Here is an 18,500-nt window from a genome sequence, read left to right as displayed (position 1 = left end):
TACGATTCTAGCGATCCTATTCTAATTTCATTGCAAAATTCGATTCAACTTATTACTTTTGGAATTGGAATCACTATAATAAAAAAAAAAAGAAAAATGATAAGATCAATTTATAATAAAATTATCTTACTCTAATTAATTAGGTATCGGAGAGATTTTCTGATTCAGATCGCGCTTTTACAAACACGGATAAACTTAAAATTATTTTCACTGCTTCTTATTAAACTAACTGAATAATTTTAATAATTTTTTAAAAAATTACTTCTATTGTTTTTTAACCGGTCGGTCTAGTCGGTATCGGATTGGGATGGCGCCATCGCGCAAAGCCTGGCACGTGCCGAATTGAATCCGCTGATTCTCCTTATGGTAGAGTCAAGATCGACGTGCGCTGCCACACCTGACCTAGCGAAACCTGCTCCTTTGCTCCGGAGTCAAGATCGTCGACGGTCTCTTCTAAACCACCAAGAGGATCGGCAAAGAACACCCTGCGATGATACTTACGGGCCGCGTGCTTCGACTACCGTCGGCGAGCAGCATCTAAGCTGCAGGTGCTTCTCCGTTTCATTTTTTTTTTTTGCCTATACATATTGGTTGCAGATTCATGGGCTTTCTGATCTTTTTTTGCCTTTTTTTTATTTTACTTATTCAACGTTTTTATATAGAAGATCTTTCCATCCATCGGAAATTTGGAATGCTTACATTTTGTCTTTAGGTTTATCGATTAATATGTGCGCTAAAGTTATATCTGTTCCTGCCATCGCACGCTAAATATGCAGGTTCTTGATTCAAATTGGACCAGAAGATTTCACTCTGATCTTCAAGATCTATCTTCGATGCGATGGCCTCACTTTAATTTTCAAAATTATGTTAACTCCGTTTTGAACTTTCGGTGACTCCATTTTTGTGCGTGTTGACTTTTTTTCTTCTCCTCTGTGACTACTAACTTTTATTGCAGTTTTTATCCTTGAAATTGTAGTCGAAGCACGTCGTCTAACTCTTTAGTTTGTTGTTCGAGAAGTTGTTTAGTGTTAGGGTTACGAATGACTAGCTGCATAATAATATTATGATCTTGATATCGATCTAGATTGTCACGATTCCTGTCTTCACCATTTCCTTTTGTTTACTAAAGCTCAGCCATAATATGTTGTGTTTGCCTAAACATTAATGGCTTGCCAAAAGCTGTACCATTTTGGCAGTGATTGCGGTATTGAGTATCAGTATGAATTGGTACAGGTGGGCACCAATTAAAGAAGCGGGGAAAGAAGAAGTAGACGTGAAGCAGAAGAACTAATAAGCTTACTTGGTAAGGTTTTCTTGAAGACGAGAATCTGATTCCTAGTCAGAATGGTGCGTACCATTCCCCTTTGGGTGGCACATAATAAACTTTTGATCCATGATGAAAATACATGATATTTTACTACAACATTAATATCAATTAGTAGTGTCAACTAGGGTAAAGATTGCATGTTTTACTAATCAAACAAAATTTCACATTTCTTGGCTTGACTATTTAAAATTGCTCCAATTTTAATATAATAAACACACTTTCATGTTTTTCAGAGCTTGGAAAAAAAATCTATTCCCATTAGTGTTTTAAATAGCAGTTTAAATATCCATATAAGAAGTCACATTTGTTTTTTGGAAGGAGACCTCTTACACGACTCACATAACTGCATATGCCATCAAGTATTTGCACCTTTTCTAAAATGCATGTAAATTGTTCAGGCTGTTTACTATGAAAACTGTCACATAGTTAATTCACTATTATACATATGTTAGCCATTTTTATACATATAAATGTTTGCAAATATAGATTGCATATTGATCAAGATATTGCATACACATTCAGATAACACATATGCCATACTACATGTGCACATGCAATGAGTCCACAGTATACACTGTCAAAATCACAAATTTTGTTTGTAAATTCTTCACTAAACAAGATACTAGAGTTTCAAATTATATTTCTTAAAAATATTTTGGAAACAAGTGCAGTATTAATGTTGGGCTAGCTGTTGGCTCTTAGAAGTAGACCAAGACATCAGTTTACAGATGCGACTATGAGAAACATAAGAGGTGTTATGCTTGTGGTAGCTTTCCTTTGCTCTAACCCTAAGATAAAAACAAAGTTGATTCTTGCATTTCTCTTTCATCTTGTTTGATCTGTTTCTCAGATCTTCTTATTCTTTCTTTATGGTAGTTGTGCAGGGTCTTGTTCTTAGGTATCTTGTGAATTGTAATGCTCTTTTAAGACAAGGAAAAAAGCATAAAAAAACTTCGAGATGGTTGATTCCTCTGATTTCACCTTTTGCCAGGTGAGTCATTCATTGTTTGATGAAATATGCTCTGCAACCCTCAAAGCTTGTTCTTCTGCTATGCCTATAACCTAATACTTCATTTTTCATCAAATGGATAAGTTCAGAATTTGAATTTCCAATCCTTCTGAATTAACGAAAGTTGTACAAAAATTTCTAAGCATCTTACCTGTTTCTCATTTGTAGGTTGGTTTAGAAGTTCAAGACGACAACATAGAGTCTCCTAAAGCAATTCCTGATATTAATAAGATTGTTCTTGAAGACAATCCTTCATGTGGTTTGAGAACAAACAGAAATCCAGTGCCAGGTGATACTTCTCGAGACAATGCAACTTTACAAGAGAAATCTGATGTGTCTTCATCTCATAATTCAAGTAAAACAGCAATTGCAAATGACAAGCTAACTAAACTAATGATACCGGAACAAGTTAGAGGGGCAAAAGATTTGGAACATGCATCACAGGAACAGAAACCAGTAGTGAAAAAACCTGTAGCGAGAGCTAAGGTTCCATTTGAAAAGGGGTACAGCCAAATGGATTGGTTAAAGATTACTCGTACACATCCTGATCTTGCAGGTATTTCTTTCCCTTATTTTTTTTTATGTCTGTGCAGATCGTTATCCACAAAGCACTAGTGAGGGGATGTGAGAAGACAATCTTGGTGGAAAAAGATTGAAAAACCTATCATAGCTAGAGAAAAATACAAGAACAAATGGTCTTAATAATGCATTTCTTATTGCTAACTTTTTAGGCATGTTCATAGGCTAAAGTCATTTCAATGATTGTTACAGTCAGGGAACGAATGATACAGACACTCTGGACTCCTTGTCTGTAAGGAATATGAAGTGCCTTCCTTAAGTTGGAGTAAAAGGGCTTATACATCCTTAAGGTGGGATTTGCTTGCATTATCTCAATACCACTCATACTCCTTCCCCTAAGGAGCACTTGTTTGTTGTAACCATAATGAGCATACATTCCCTACTTCTTTGCCTAAGGACTAGGAAGTGTCTGTCTATTAAGTGCATCCTCTTAACAACCAGTTAGTAACCAAAGAAATTAAAAATATATTCTCATTTCTATTTGGAGGTGAATGGAAGGGAGAGAAGCCTCGCGCTGCCTTAATAGCATAAATGACTAGTAATATAAAGAGTGAGTAATGCTTATGGAATTTCCTACTTTGGTTTCAGGATATGCATTAAACTTTTTACAATGTAAAGATTTACTGAAGAATTTCTAAATAAAATTTTCTAGGAAGATTTTGGATGATAGATGACGCATTTACTACTCTTTTCTCACCATATAGCTCAATTTAAATCTAAAAGATTTCAATTTCCAATCAGCTGGTGTCATCCATTGGCACGGATGCCTGCTCTTATAAAATAATTTCCGAGGCGAGATATATAATGGATTGAGACACCCTCCACCTCGGGAGGAGGCGAGCTATCTAGTTTCCTTTTGTCTTTTTGGATATTAGAGTTTTTGGTGATTTGGCCAGGTCTTCCTTGATACAGGTGCCCTGCCCTCAAATACCATGCCTTTCCAAGCAAAGGATGTCATGCCACCCTTTATTGAATCAACACCATTGATTTTAGAACATCATGATCATCCTAATATCTTATCGTTCTTTGCTCTTCTCTCATTCTATTTATATTTTTTTTATAGTTACTGGTGTTGAATTATTGGAACATAGGTGCTACCTTTTGGTGTATTCTCATAATTTGATACTACATATATTTGGTTAGATTTTCTTTTAATTAGCTATTTTCCATTGTCTTTCATTATTGTAATATATGCAGCTCGTCATCTTCTATTCTTTGGCTGCACTATCTTCATATATTCTTGTTGTATATTCATCTATAACAAAAGAGTGAAAGGATCTTTTAGCACATTTTTGTTTTTTTAATCAGTTTTAACATGTCACTATCTGTTTAATTTTAATCTAATTCCAAAATCATGATCTGTTTTAATGCAATCAAATCTGTGTAGATGATAGGTAGCATACCTTTTCTTGTTGATCCAGTTCCATGATAAGTTGTTTTGAGGTACTTTAGGATGTTTGCCAACATTCTTAGACCACTATTTCTGTAGACTTTTGCTTGTGTAGTGTTTAGTTTGGTTCAGAATGATGATTGATGCTATATCAATTTTCATCTCCCTTTTTTGATACGCCAAACAATAGCTGTTTGTTACTATTTAATGTACATTGATAGATAGTCAGAGTCATATGGGCTTTGGTCAAATCCAGATTCTAGTTTCCATGTTAAGTTGTAATAAGAGTAAAGGATATTGTTATGTTTAGGGAAAAATATTATATTGTTTTCATTAAAGATACCTATTGTGTAGATATGTATGGAACTGATGATAAATTTCTAAATCTAGAAGTTCCAATTTGGAATTAAACCCACTATACCTAATAAGCTATTAACTCTGCATGTTTTCTACGAGGAAAGGAAACTAAGAAAGAAATAAGACTATAGAAACTCTTTTCCTAGTTTTATATTGCTTCCACCATATTTGGACGGAAAAGTCACTTTTGCCTGCAATGGGTGTGGAATGGTGCTCAAATTTGAACTTAAAAAAAAATAAAATTATTTTTTTCTTTTCAAATCATTTTTGATTAATATTTTTATACGACTGAACCAATTTGGGGTTAAAAGGATTACAATTAGTTTGGGAAATTGCAGATAATATAATTGGCAAAGTAATCAATTTTTGCACATGGATCAATATAGGCACGTGGATTAATACATTTCTATCAAAATGATGAACCAATAGAAAAGAATGGGATGATATCTCTCCTGAACAAAAAACACTAACATTATTAGAATTCATCCATAATATTGCAGTGAATCTGATTATGTATTGCACTTTGTAGTTTAATGTTAACAGATACTGCTTGTAATGCATGCATAACCAATCTATGAAGTTGTATGAGTCAATTCTTTCATTTCTCACTTAAAATGGTTCCTCTACTGGTACAATTTCAAGCAAGCTTTGCTGGATGTTTGATCATGATAAATTAATCAGTCATATCCTCCTTTACTATGCTTGGGGATATACTTGGGCAACTCTCCCTAGCATATTAGTTACTAGATAGCTTAGTTCATAGTTCACTACACAGTATATATATCTTTCTACTTTTCTCCCTAAAATGTTGGTTCTGAAATTTTGAAGTTGCACATATACTTTTATATGTATCTGCTCTGATGATTTTCATTCTTTTCTCTTAATTTATTTGTCATTATGACCATTTTAGGGCTTAAGGGACGATCAAACTGCAGGCTAATTACTCTGGATGAAGTTAAGCAGCATAAAACTGGTGGTTCTATTTGGACAGTTCTAAAAGGCCGTGTTTACAATATTTCCCCATACATGAAGTTTCATCCTGGAGGTATGCAACATTACTTGATTCTGCAACTTGTTATGAGATCATTTTTGTGTAATCTTATGTGAAATAGGTAGCACAGAACATCCTTATAGTAATTTAACATTATATTGCAGATTCTCTCAGAATTTCTCTCCATGTTTTACTTCTTTGGGATGGATGTCTATTGATTATGACTTATCATGCACATATATAATATATTTAGCTTCTACATTCTTCTTGCCATATTTCAATCACTAAGTCTATGAAAATTGCACCATCTTGATTTATGCCGATCTTCTTGAGGCTATATACTGGAGTAACTACTGACTGTTTGTCAGGACAAATTTGGAAACTAAAATGACTTGGAGATATTTACAGATTTACATACTGCATCCAAGTTAGGCCCAATAAGTTTACAAGTTCAACTCATGTTGAGTTAACTGAGTACTCTCCTAATAGTCATATACAATTTACACGAATCAACTATATTTTCTTCCCCCTTTTTCTTATTAAGTAGTAATAGGTTTAGCTTATCATTTCTTTTGACAGGTGAGGATATGATTATGAAGGCAGCTGGCAAAGACTGTACTGCTTTATTCAGTATCCTTAGTTTTTATCACGTGTTTACTGGCTTTTTTTTTTATCTAAATGAATTTAGACAACGCCATCAAGATCAATAAACTAGGAAGTAAACAAAGAAACAAGTACAAGTGTGACCGTGTTGCAAAATTTTCTTTTAGCCTAACCAGCACAAAGCTTGTAGCTAGAAGATACTTTAACAAATCCCAAAACGAAGAAACAAGTACGAGTATCACTATCTAATAATTTTTTTTTTTAGTCTAATTGACACAAAGTTTAATCCTAGCAATAAGTTATCTAAAGTAATCCCACCTTAGCAACAATTCAGTCTTCACCTTCCAGTGTGTCAAGCATAGGTCTTCACCATTCTATTTAGCACCAAAATAACATGTCTTACTCTTCATTTACTTATTTATCAGTCCACCGCAGGTTGATTTGCCTTAACTGTTATATTAGACAAATATCATGCATGGGTTAATGCGGAATTCTTACTGGAGAAGTGCCTTGTGGGAATTCTAGATCCTAACTGAAAACTCAAGCACAGATAAAAAGGTCATGCACTTCGGTGTTGCTTGTGTCTGACAGTTACAAGTAAATTTATTTCTTTAAGAAAATAAGAGCAGACGATGCTCTCAGCGCTTCTTGAAGTGGACCATGTTGCTTATGTACATTTCCTTTCATGTACCACTTAATTGATGAATCTGATGCGTTGTTAAGATTTATATATTTAGATTGCCATTGTGTAAATTCCTAGTGTATCATTGTCCAACGTGAAAGATTTGTTATTTTCAAGATCATCAAAGCTGTCGGGAACAAGTGTATTATTTTGAACAGGAAATTATAGTCGTAACTATTATCTATGGCTCTCTAATGCCTTAGTTTTTTAGGTTGTATTTGGCCACTGTTGATTCAGTCGACTATATGTGCCTTTCTTTCAGACTCACGATCGTCTGGTAACTATGTTAAGACTTTCCGATCCAATGCTATAAATATATTTCCTTATCCTTGATAAATTATCAAAGATCTCAAATAGGATTATAAATAAATTCAATATTCATGAACAATATATTTATCTAATAAAATTCTTATATATATATATATATATATATATATATATATATATATATATATATTTATTTATTCAATAAATACAAGTGAATTAAATGAATAAATTTAAATACTTCATGAATATTTTTAAATATATTTGTGTAAAGTTTGTTATTATTTAGGAATAGAGATTTATTTTTATTGTGAGATTATAATACTGGATCGTTTGGGATGATCGATATTACTTTTAACTTTAATAAATAGAGATTATGAATTATTCATGAATAATATTTATTTGTTGTCTCAATTCCTCTTTGAATGTATTGTTATTGCTAAAGTGAAATCTCCTATGATTTATAGGGCCGTGCAAAAAAAAAAAAAAAAAATAGAGAAAACAAAAATTAGATTGGAATTGGTAGCTTTTTAGTTTTGATTAATCGAATTTTCCTTATTTAAGATTTTTTTTACAGATAAACGGGTAGAATCGGGAATTGATCAATGTTCTTTGGAAATTTTTTTAACCATTGCTTTAGTTAATTAGTAAACAGAAATTTTAAATTCAATTCTCTAATCTTAAATTCGAGCACAAGAAAAAAAACTCAATGAAAATCTCAAGAATAGACACATAATTATGATTCATCATTTCATTTTTTTATGAATCTCATCATTTTACCTGTCTATTCTTAAAATTTTGATTGAGTTTGTTTCCTTTACCTATCATTTTTCCTTAAATTCCTCTGGCGGCGGCGTAAAACACATTTTCTATGCAATCTCTACTCTTACTCTTCCTTGATTGGCGGAAAAAACGGACCCCACAGATTGTCCTGGCTGACGTACACTACCTCTCATGGTCATGGGCATCGCGATGCCGTACAGATACAATTGGCTCTCCCCTGACCACGTGCTCGCGATAGAATCCGCTCCAAATCCGCCAGCAATATTACATGATCGGACGGTTATAACTCACAGGCCGGCGATGGGACGGATAAGATTTCTACATCTGGATAGGATCCACGTCCACGTCAAGTCCACGTCCCATGCCCCATCCATCGCTTCCCGTCTCCAGTCGCGACCAAATTCCTTTTTATTGCCGCCTCTTTCTTCCTCCCGAGTTAATTCGATTCCGTCGCGAGCTGAAACCCTTCAATTTCGATCCCCTTTATCATCTTCCTTCTCCTCAGCCATGAGACGTCGGAGCTCGATCCCTGCTCCGGTGGCGTCTCCTAATGCCCCTTGCCTCGATCACCCCGCATTCTCCTACCTCCGCCAAATTTTACCTCGGAGAGTCAGCCAAGTCATTGAGATCCTGCTGGCGCTGGTCGTGAGAAAGGTGTGGGGTTTCGACCCGGACTTAACGGAAACAGATCCTAGCCTAGGCAGCTGGCCAGTTTCCGCACACGATTATCAGCAACCGCTGTCCTTGGGCGATCTCGATCGGCTTCCTACCGATGTGATTGTGCAGATACTGAAGCTTCTCGGGCCGAAGGAGGCGGCCGGGTCAAGCCTGGTGTGCAGCTCTTGGAGGGTTCTGGTGTCGGATAATAGACTGTGGATCTTCTTCCTCAAACATGGGAAAGAGCCATTCGAGACGGTGATGTTTGCTGAGACGCAATTGAGATCGGGGCCAATGTAATTCCAATTTTTTTCATTTGTTTTTATTCTCTTTAGTTTCTTAAATTTTCTTTAGTTCTCTTATGTCTTTCCTAATCTCTTTGGATGTGTCTCCAGTAAGGAATTTCGATAGCACTATAACCTCCAAACCTGTATAAAAAAAATTAGAGGCAATGCTTGTTTCATTAGTCCAAGCTCAAACCACTTATGCTTAGTTTCTTTAGTCCACTATTATATATGTTGGATGCCCCCACCCTTATTATCTCTATCATGCCTTCGTGGATCTTTTCAGCTCCTTGATGAGTTTGCTACAGAAATGTTTCATATAACTAAGTTCGAGCCTTCTCCCCTAATACCAAGCTCCTTAGAAGAGTTGATTTTACCCTTGAGTAAGGTAGAGATATATGCAGTTGTTCAAGCCCTGGGTAAAGGCAAGAGCCCTGGGCCTAAAAGAATTCAATGCTCACTTGAGCCTTTCCAGGAATTTGGGACTCTTGATATTCATTTGCCTACATTTCCTTGTCACCAAATTTGTAGGAGTGTGTACAACCTTTGACTTCAGGCCTGTTGCTCTAGAGCACCTACTTATCAAGGTTATTTAGAAAGTTCTTGCTCATCTTTGTCCTAAGTGCATCTCAGAGTTGATCTATAACAGGTTGTGTTTATCAAAGTAAGCAGCACTGTCATTTGCCTCTTGTGTGCAACTGGTGAGGAAACTGTAGTTCAGAAATTGAATTTTGAGAAAACTTTTGAAAGCACTCGAACTGCCTTGGAGCAGCTTCTCTCCACCTACGGCCTCCTATTGGATCCATGCCACCAACATTACATTAGGATAGTGTGAATTAAAAAAAAAATTGAACCTGTATGTTAGAACAAACATTATTAATGTAAACCGGATATGATACCTTGGCTTCATAGAAGAACTGTCTAATTGTCTAGTCTCTAACTTGTCCACGCGGTTCATCCTCACAACATAGCAGCAGAGGTGCTAGTGTAGGATTTCCTAAAAGAGATGAGAGGTGATCATCATCATCAAAGAGACAATGCTGACAAGAGGGAACACATGACATAGCCTTGACTATTCTCTCAGGCCATATTCGAATGCAAATTTTTGTAGGTTGACAGCTTTGGGTTTCTTCTCCATTATGTTAGTGTACTTTGCACTATCCTTCGGTGGTTGCTTGATGATCTAGTGTGGATACATGGTTCTCACTTCTCAATTGCTCTCCTGTGAGTTTTCATTTCACTAGCATTGCAAATGAAGCTCAATACAAAGGATGTTCTTGGAAGACACAAAGTTCACATAAGCAATTTCTCCTGCTTGTGTCCATCGAATTCTTATAGCTGTGAGAAATTATCATTGCACCTCTTCTTCTACTATGAAAAGGTCAAGCTGTGAAGGCAGCTCATATTTTGAACTTTGGTGGATGACAGATCCAAATGTTGACTCTTGGAAATTTTGGTGTTCTTCTATAGCCACCAAGTTATGAAGATGTTAACACCTTCATCTTTGCTTCTGAGAATTGGCTGACCTGGTGTGAAGCAACCTTCCTAGATCAAAAGGTTTCCCCATCAGTTTCCTTCAAAGGCAGGTGGACCTGCTGTGATGTTGGTAGGTTTAGTTGTCCTTGCAATTTCTAGAACAGTACATGGGGGCTTTGATTAGTCTCATCTCCAAAATCACCCCAAGCAACAGCACTGCAGTATCCTTGTGACATGGCCGTGAGCTTTCTTGTTGTATCTATTTTTTCCCTTTTGCTCTCTCCTTCTTTAGCAATTAAAATAGTGGATTTCTTTATTGTTTCCAAACTTCCAGCTTCACCTTATGTAATCTGCAGTACTCAACTTTCATCTTACTACAATTGGTGATCCCAGGTTCACTATTATCTCATCTTTGCTAAAAGGAAAAGTGGAAAACTATCGTGCTGTGTGTTCTTTTCTCTAATATTTTTCTGTAAACGAGTAAATTTTTTTCTTAACTATGAATCTTTTGTGTGACAGGATGTACCTCCTTTATTCACATCAAGTGTCCTTCTTGAACATCTTTGCACGCCGTGCCATGGTTCCAGGTTCTATTATTGTGGATGGTATGTTTCGTCCATGAATTTTCTTTTTTCTGTTTTGATTTTTTTTTCCCAGAAGAACAAAAAATTGAAAAATTGAAAAGAAAATTAAAAAAGGCAATTTATCATCAACCTTTTGATGCGATTCTGCAATAAAATTTATTTGTATGCAGAAGGTGCGTTTCTTCCCCGAAAAATATAGAACTCTTTTAACTTCCGTACTAAACCTCCTAAATTGGTTTAGGAAAACCAGTAGATGTTATATTCAAGTGATTAGTAGTTAAATGAGTAGTCATGTTTGAACTTTTTGAACATTTTCTTAAGGATATATGAACTCTAAAATGGATTCTGCATGACACAGATTTGGCTTCATGCATGATGTAATAGTTTTTCCCAAGAAAATTGATTGGAGTTTTATATTATCCTCGGTAGTGTTTTTTCCTTTTCAAATCATGAAAATTTATGTCCTAATTTAATTTGTTTGTTTGTAAGTATTGTATCATGTACGTAGATGGATTTGGTTATTGCAAATGTGGTAGAGAAATGTGTGTATCCATCATTTATAAATTATTTTTCTCAGTCTGCAGCTTCAGGAAGCTTATTTCAAATGTTTTTGAGAAATGTATTTATGGATCATTTATACATTTTTACTCTCATTCTATGGTTTCTGGGAACCTTATATGAAGGTGGATCGGGTTATTGCAAATATGGTTGGAGCAAGTACGCTGCTCCATCTGGGCGTTGTGCTACATTTTTGGTAAAAAAATCTTTTACTATCCCGGTGAAATTTGTAATTTAATTTTTATATTGTGACTTGTGAGTTGTGATCTTTGTATGCAAAGTTCATTTGCCCATGCATTGTAATATATCTGAGTCCAGAAGATGCTTCCTAATGTAGTGACTCTGTTTCTCCATAGGAATTTGGCAACTTGGAGACTCCAACACATGCAAGGTTTCGGCATTTTTTCTCTACAATTTTTAGCAGGTTTTTTTTTTCCTTCTGATTCATGGTTAAATTTATCTTTACTTTTTTTAATCATGAACTTATTTACCAGCAGCACTGATTCATGTTTAGAGTAAAACTTATGTGATTCTTCTCATTACAGAATGCAGGTTAGGTCATCATCTCACCCGATAATTGTGTCTCTTCCTATCTGCCACACTGAGGGTAGGTGCATCCATAGACAATGACAAGATGGAAAGAGGATATTCTGATTCTTACAATAGGGGGGGTTTTTCATATTGGTGTGACTTTCTTGATTCTTTCTGCTGCTTCATGCATCTTGTTTTCAATTGGCATATCACTTTCTCAATTTGAATTTGAAATTCCTAAAATGCAATGGTTGACTCAAGATAGCGACTTCTATTCATCTGCTACAGAAAAATAATCCAACTTATATTAGTTTCAAAAGCAAGTACATTATCACAAACTTTTCTCAACTTATGCCACCCACTATTTCTTCTGGATCATATCTAATTAATTACAATTGACGAAAAATCATTGGTCTACTTAATTCTCTTACTGTGTGATTGGTTGAAATTGTTCAAGGGAATGAAAACTTGTAACTTCCTTTGGGAGAAAAGGTTTCCAGCAGAGGTGTAATGTTGGATTCACAGCTTCACACCTGTGATTGTTAAACCATGTCAGGCATTATGCAAACAGGGTTTTTATCATGCCTCTCACGTTAGTGTTGATTTATAGTTGACCTAGATTGAATTACCATGTGCTAGTGGTTTAGTTAGATTAGAAACTTCTGTTGCCAATTGATTTTTTAAATAAAATTTTCAATCTTTTTTGTGAAGATGTTTCTAGATGTGGTTATAGTTTCCTCAATTTTGTATATTTGAGATTCCTAAATAGGTGAAGACCAAAGTTACGTAATGTGTTTTCCTTTTTCCAGATACTGAAGCTGCTCAAACGTCCAGAAGGCAACTTAGAGAGTCAATATACTCTGTCCTTTTTGATATGAACGCTCCTGCAGTTTGTGCAGTTGATCAAGTATGCATCTGAACTGGCTCCATTTTGTCTTCTTAATTTTATCTATTATCAAGAGCATCCTTTGTTCCTGACAAAGTTGTCAAAGCTTGTTTCCGAAGGATATCAGTTTTAATGGCTGGTTGAGATGCTTCTGCTCTAAGTTTGTTGGCGGGCATCAAGTTGATTGTGGCATTGTATTTTTGGGGAAATAGAGAAATTAAATAGAGAGAGGAATCTAATAACTATTTGTCCTGAATTCTTGAGGGTTTAGCAAACAAAATGGGAGATTCTATGTCAGAGTTTGATGTACCTGCAAGCAATTTAAAAGTGACATTTTTTTTCCAACAATGACACAAATGAACATAGGCAGATATAAAATGTGCATTCACAATGGCTTACAGAATTATTATCAAAATGTTCAGGCACACATCATATAAGCTAACAAGATCAAAAAGGGAAAAGAGTGAAAGGGAATAAGTGAGTAAATCCAGCCACAGAGCAGGAGCAGATTATGACGTTCATGCAATCATCAAAAATCGGCTGTGGATGATCCTTTGCACATTAACACTTAATATATTAAGTCACCATAGCTAAGCTTCCTGTGTTGCAGAACTAAGAAGCTAATAGTTGGAGATTTGTCCACGAAGCCTGGAAATTCTGTTGCTGCATTGTTCATTTTTTTTAAATCTCGAGTATGGGCCAGGGTGGATGGTTGATAGGAGAAAGGCGCAATAAAGCAAAGTTCAGGATTTTGATAGATACTCTCTAAAGAGATTCGATTTGGAACTATTGCCTTGGAATTCAATACTATTTTTTCAGTGTTCCAGATTATTATTTCTGCTTTTGATTGATGATTTAACTCTTTTCTTTATTTTTTTTGAATAAATTAACTCAAACATATGCATGCACGGTTGTTTCCTTTTAGATGATAATTTTAAACTTATGTTGTTGTGAGGAATCCTGATTGATGTGTAATTTGTTTCCCCTTTATCCTTGTTCCAATAAGATGAATGCTAAACTACTTTCTTAATCTGAAACCTCAGGCTGTTTTAGCTTTGTATGCAGCAAGAAGAACTTCTGGAATAGTTGTTAACATTGGTTTCAATGTAACATCAGTTGTCCCAGGTAAATCTTCATTTACTAGTGTTTTTAAGTTCTTAGTCTTGTTTCTACTATTTTCTATTATCGAGACTGTTAATTTACAAAACAAGAGCAAGGGTGGTCACCAGTACAAATAATAGTTGGGGTTGCTGTCCATCTTGTGTCATCTGTACTATTCATAGTTTTTTTCATACTGGCTGCATACAAATGCAAGCCTTCAAAAAATTTATGGCCTTCTTTATTTGGAGTTAGGACTAGCAAATAAGTTAGATTGGGCAGATTATAAGGTGAGTATGGTGATCTTCTGTGTTACTTGCTAGCTGCTGCAAAATTTGGAAAAGTAGCTTGTATTGGGACTTTTCAGAGTAGTTGTTATTTAATCTGGGAAGGTTTTTTCAAGTAAATTGACCTATTCAGCAGATGCCTTAATTTATAGACTAAGGTTTTATGTTCCACTGACCTCACAATGCTTGAAAATTTAAGATGTTTGAATAATATAACTCATTTGAGTCATTTACTACCATATTGAAAATTAGCAAATTGAAGAGTTATCTTAAACAGTTGAAATGTTCCTTGTATCAGAAACTAGTGATTCTACTCTTAAAAAAATGACTTTTTGGATTATATATACTCTCCCAAACTCAAATTATAATAAATATTAATTGTTTAACAGTTTTTAGAGGTGAAGTGATGTATGAATTGGGCATTGAAGTATTGGGATTTGGTGCTTCAAAAATCACTGCATTTCTCAAGGAACTAATGCAACAGAGAAATATAATTTTCCAATCTCTATATACTGTTCGAACTATCAAGGAGGTATGTTGCTCTATGTGAATTCAGTTTTCTAATGGACACTGTAAGCCTGTATGAATTATTTTTTTTTGGACAACCTATCAAGGAAATTCGAACTATCTCCCCTATCTCTGTTTGATAATTGGGACTGTACTTATTTGGGCATGCCAACAAAGTTTCTGTAAATAAAACTATATTTTATTGGTCTAATTCCAACTTAATTTGCTAAAATATCTAATTCTTATTATAGAAGAGGAAAAGTGAAAAACTAGCGTACATAAACTCAATGCTAAACAGACCTAGAATACTCACTCTCCTAGAATTTAAAGAGTATATATCTGTGATGCTCAACTTGTTACACAGGTGAAAAATGTCTTAAAAGAATTTTGTGAAGATATGCAAATTGATCTTATTTATTATGAATGTTTTTGTTAATCTATATTGCAATCCATAATCTTCATATTTGGTTTGAATTCTTGATAGATTCATATATTCAGTTTGAAAATTTTGATTTGGTCTAAAATGTGCTTAGAACTGAAGCCAACTGAATCATTCATTACATGAAATATTGAAGTTAATTTGTTCAGCTCCAGCTAAAGATTCCACCTTAGCTTTGTTAAATTATTTCTTCAAGTTTGCCCCAAGAATAGAATCATGCTTTAGTTTCTTGTGTTGCTCTATGTGAAGTTTGAGACAAATAAACTTTCATCAAATTGAACTTGTTTATCTTCAAGCGCCTAAGTTAGTGCACACATTTATATATATATATATACCCCTTGTAGTAACCTGAGACCCTTTCATGCCAGAAACTCTGCTACGTGGCCACTGATTATAATGCAGAACTACTTAAAGACTCCAAAGGATTGTGTGAGGTTGCATCTGAGGGTTTGTTCACTCTAGCAAAGGAGCGTTTCCAAACTGGAGAGATTCTTTTCCAGCCACATATTGCAAGAGTGTGAGTTTTGTTAATTTAATTCATCTGGATATGTATTCCTCTTTATTCATTCATGCTTATAGTTCTGGTAGTTCTCCTGTATTGTAGTGCTGTCCATTGTCTGGTTAGATACACTTGTTTCTACTGACGAACAGTGATAATGCATGGGCCAGAAAACTTATTCTGCACTATTCCCTCTTCTCTTACATATTTTTGGTTGAGTGATATGTTAGAATCTCCACAACCCCTGAATCTATCTGATTTGGACTCTTGTAACTGGAGCACTTATGGGTAAAATCCTGATGTTGGAGTAATTTACTGTAATTGAAATCTTATCTGTGAAGATGATTCACTTACAGGAAAAGGTAAAAACAAGGATAAATAGCAATATGATTGTGTGATTGATATATTCTTTTGGTCTTTGTTGTTTATAGGCATTCAAGGGGTTTGCATGAAGCTGTGGCTCAGTGTATAGATCATTGTTTCTCTTCAGAAGTAACAAGTGATGATGGATGGTATAAAACTGTGGTTTTGGCTGGTGGAACATCATGTTTACCCGGACTACCTGGTAAGCTAATTTGGTATTTGAGTTTCTGCGAGGCTTATTCTTTAATTTGTTTCATCTTCAGCCTTTTTAACAGATTTTCTAACAATAATTTGATTTAGTTAAACCTATACTAAGACTTAGTTTGCTTCTCAGAAAACTATTTTGCAAGTACAAAAGCTATGGTCAACAAAAATGATTTCGGTCAAAGAGGAGTCATTGTCATTACAATAGGATGAATCATTGAGGTTGCTCATTTTATATTATTAAACAAACAAATGACAATAGCTTTCAATTATACACAAATGAACCCTTCAAAGTAAACTAGTTTTTTGTAAAATATTTTCCTTGAAATTATTTTCTCCTATTTCACTTGAACAAAAACAGCATCTTTTATTAATTTTTCTATTTGGTGTGGTGAATCTCAGAGAGGTTGGACAAAGAACTCCTTAACCTCCTTCCTCCGCAAATCTCTGAAGGAATAAAAGTCATACCCCCTCCATATGGCACTGATTCTGCTTGGTTCGGAGCAAAGATCCTCAGCAATGTAAGCCAATCTAATGTTTTAAACTGTCTCAAACTCTTTCTAACTGCAAATTACTATGATCTGATACTATCATTTCCATCACATGGTTGATTTACTTTCTGTTATTTTGTAGTATACTTGGAAGTGATTAGTAGGTGCCAGTTTACACGATAAAGTGAAAATGGATGAAAAAAATCCAACGATTTTAAAATGTGAAGTCGCTGTTTAAAATCCTCCATTGCTAGTCATCTGGGGCAGTGATTGATGCTAATTAATTTGTTCCATTGAAGGATTGCTTCTCCAATTACTGATCAGACTAGGGAATGCCCCTGGAATTGATTGAGCCCATATCAGACTCAAAACTGAATCACATCTATATTTGTCACGCCTCTTTAGATGCTTGTCGCTTGCAGCTACAAAATGTGCCACGTTAGTCCTATTGGCACTCTCAGCCCAAGTTTAACTGATAGAGTTCATCAAAGCCAAGGCAACTGAGTATTAGATTTCAATTAAGTTAACTTTATTGTGCATTCACAACTATGTTTAGTAACTTTCGCAAAAAACCAATGGAAGTGTGTGTAAGATTAGTCAAGTTAATCGGTAAGCATAGCTATTCAACTAATAACTGAAGTTTAGTCAAATTACTTGATTTTCATGGTGCACTTGCAAATTGTATTTTCTTCTGGTTGTTTTGACAACTTTCAGTGAAATATGGGCCTTTTTGTTGCTAGCTGTATCTAATTTTTGAATATGAGAAGTCATCAACTATGCTGAAATTGATTGATTGTAGGTGAGTACCTTCTGCGACGCATGGTGTATTACAAGAGATCAATTTGCCCAGAAGTCTCAACGCAACATATGATGAAATTTCCAGCCCTCTGTAGCTTATAGACAGACAGACATTCTTCTCGCAGGATGAATGATACACTTGCACTTTGTCAATTTGTTTTTTAATCTTTATAGACATACCCAAAATTTTAGGGGATTCAACAACATCAAAAAATACACAGTGGTCTACACCCATTTGTTATCAATCATCAGCTCCAAAAAGGTTTAATACAGATGTAAGCATTCTTTACGAGGGAGTGTGCTATTTAATAGTATATTTTGCAACTAATAAAGAACTCCAAAGGTCTAATAATGTGATTTACAATTGATACACATTGTAAACTGTATGTTTTTCCATGAATACTTTCCTATTCTCTTAGTGTGCTGGTAAAACATTGCTCTTATCACTATATTTCATATAAAAGTAGCCAGAGAATATTGAAGAAAACGTTAATATGTACTTTTTTTTTTCATCTTCTCTTTAATTAGCATTGGCGTTAGCAATTGGTAGCCGAAGAAGCCTTAAGTTTCAAACGTGAACTAAACTAAAGTAGATTCATTACGAAGCTACAGTCACAATGAAACAACCATACGCATCTCTGGACTGGTGCTGCTATTCTGAGAGATTTGGTCTGTAGCAGAACTCTCAGCTACTTGCCAACAATGTTGTGTTGGTCTCGTCAATGTCATCTCCATATTGAGTAGCCCACTCTTCTGTTCCAGGACCCTGATGAAAGCTGAACAGTCTGAAAGTTGAGCACATTCACGGGCAAATGATGCACATTGTGCACAGGGACTCCCAGCATTTTCAACT

General features: G+C 35.1%; 2 protein-coding genes across 10 annotated transcripts; both read left to right on the top strand.

The window, feature by feature from the left end:
• The first annotated feature begins 370 nt into the window (after positions 1–370).
• LOC121975442 (cytochrome b5 domain-containing protein RLF-like) lies at positions 371–7,148 on the top strand. 6 transcript variants are annotated; one of them, XM_042527088.1, is made up of 8 exons: positions 371–548; positions 1,234–1,303; positions 1,999–2,079; positions 2,212–2,318; positions 2,505–2,892; positions 5,573–5,707; positions 6,233–6,283; positions 6,719–7,148. In XM_042527088.1, the coding sequence occupies exons 4-8, from the start codon at positions 2,286–2,288 to the stop codon at positions 6,790–6,792; spliced, it is 681 nt and encodes a 226-aa protein (XP_042383022.1). In that variant the 5' UTR covers positions 371–548; positions 1,234–1,303; positions 1,999–2,079; positions 2,212–2,285; the 3' UTR covers positions 6,793–7,148. The 6 variants fall into 6 exon arrangements, with proteins under 6 accessions (XP_042383022.1, XP_042383021.1, XP_042383018.1 ...); XM_042527087.1 differs by having other exon boundaries at positions 1,999–2,093; positions 2,204–2,318; XM_042527084.1 differs by lacking the exon at positions 1,999–2,079.
• A 1,249-nt stretch (positions 7,149–8,397) lies between these two features.
• LOC121975441 (actin-related protein 8-like) lies at positions 8,398–18,019 on the top strand. Of its 4 annotated transcripts, XM_042527083.1 has the most exons (14): positions 8,958–10,266; positions 10,355–10,623; positions 10,737–10,795; positions 10,922–11,007; positions 11,670–11,740; positions 11,901–11,968; positions 12,090–12,151; positions 12,885–12,982; positions 14,005–14,086; positions 14,736–14,878; positions 15,661–15,809; positions 16,223–16,356; positions 16,761–16,879; positions 17,649–18,019. In XM_042527083.1, the coding sequence occupies exons 4-14, from the start codon at positions 10,923–10,925 to the stop codon at positions 17,718–17,720; spliced, it is 1,083 nt and encodes a 360-aa protein (XP_042383017.1). In that variant the 5' UTR covers positions 8,958–10,266; positions 10,355–10,623; positions 10,737–10,795; position 10,922; the 3' UTR covers positions 17,721–18,019. The 4 variants fall into 4 exon arrangements, with proteins under 4 accessions (XP_042383014.1, XP_042383017.1, XP_042383016.1 ...); XM_042527082.1 differs by having other exon boundaries at positions 10,355–10,795; XM_042527080.1 differs by lacking the exons at positions 8,958–10,266; positions 10,355–10,623; positions 10,737–10,795 and adding an exon at positions 8,398–8,938.
• Positions 18,020–18,500: the final 481 nt, after the last annotated feature.

The sequence above is a fragment of the Zingiber officinale genome, chromosome 4B, assembly GCF_018446385.1.
Source record: "Zingiber officinale cultivar Zhangliang chromosome 4B, Zo_v1.1, whole genome shotgun sequence".
In the NCBI taxonomy this organism is placed as follows: Eukaryota; Viridiplantae; Streptophyta; class Magnoliopsida; order Zingiberales; family Zingiberaceae; genus Zingiber; species Zingiber officinale.
This window is presented reverse-complemented; position numbering and strand designations above follow the sequence as displayed.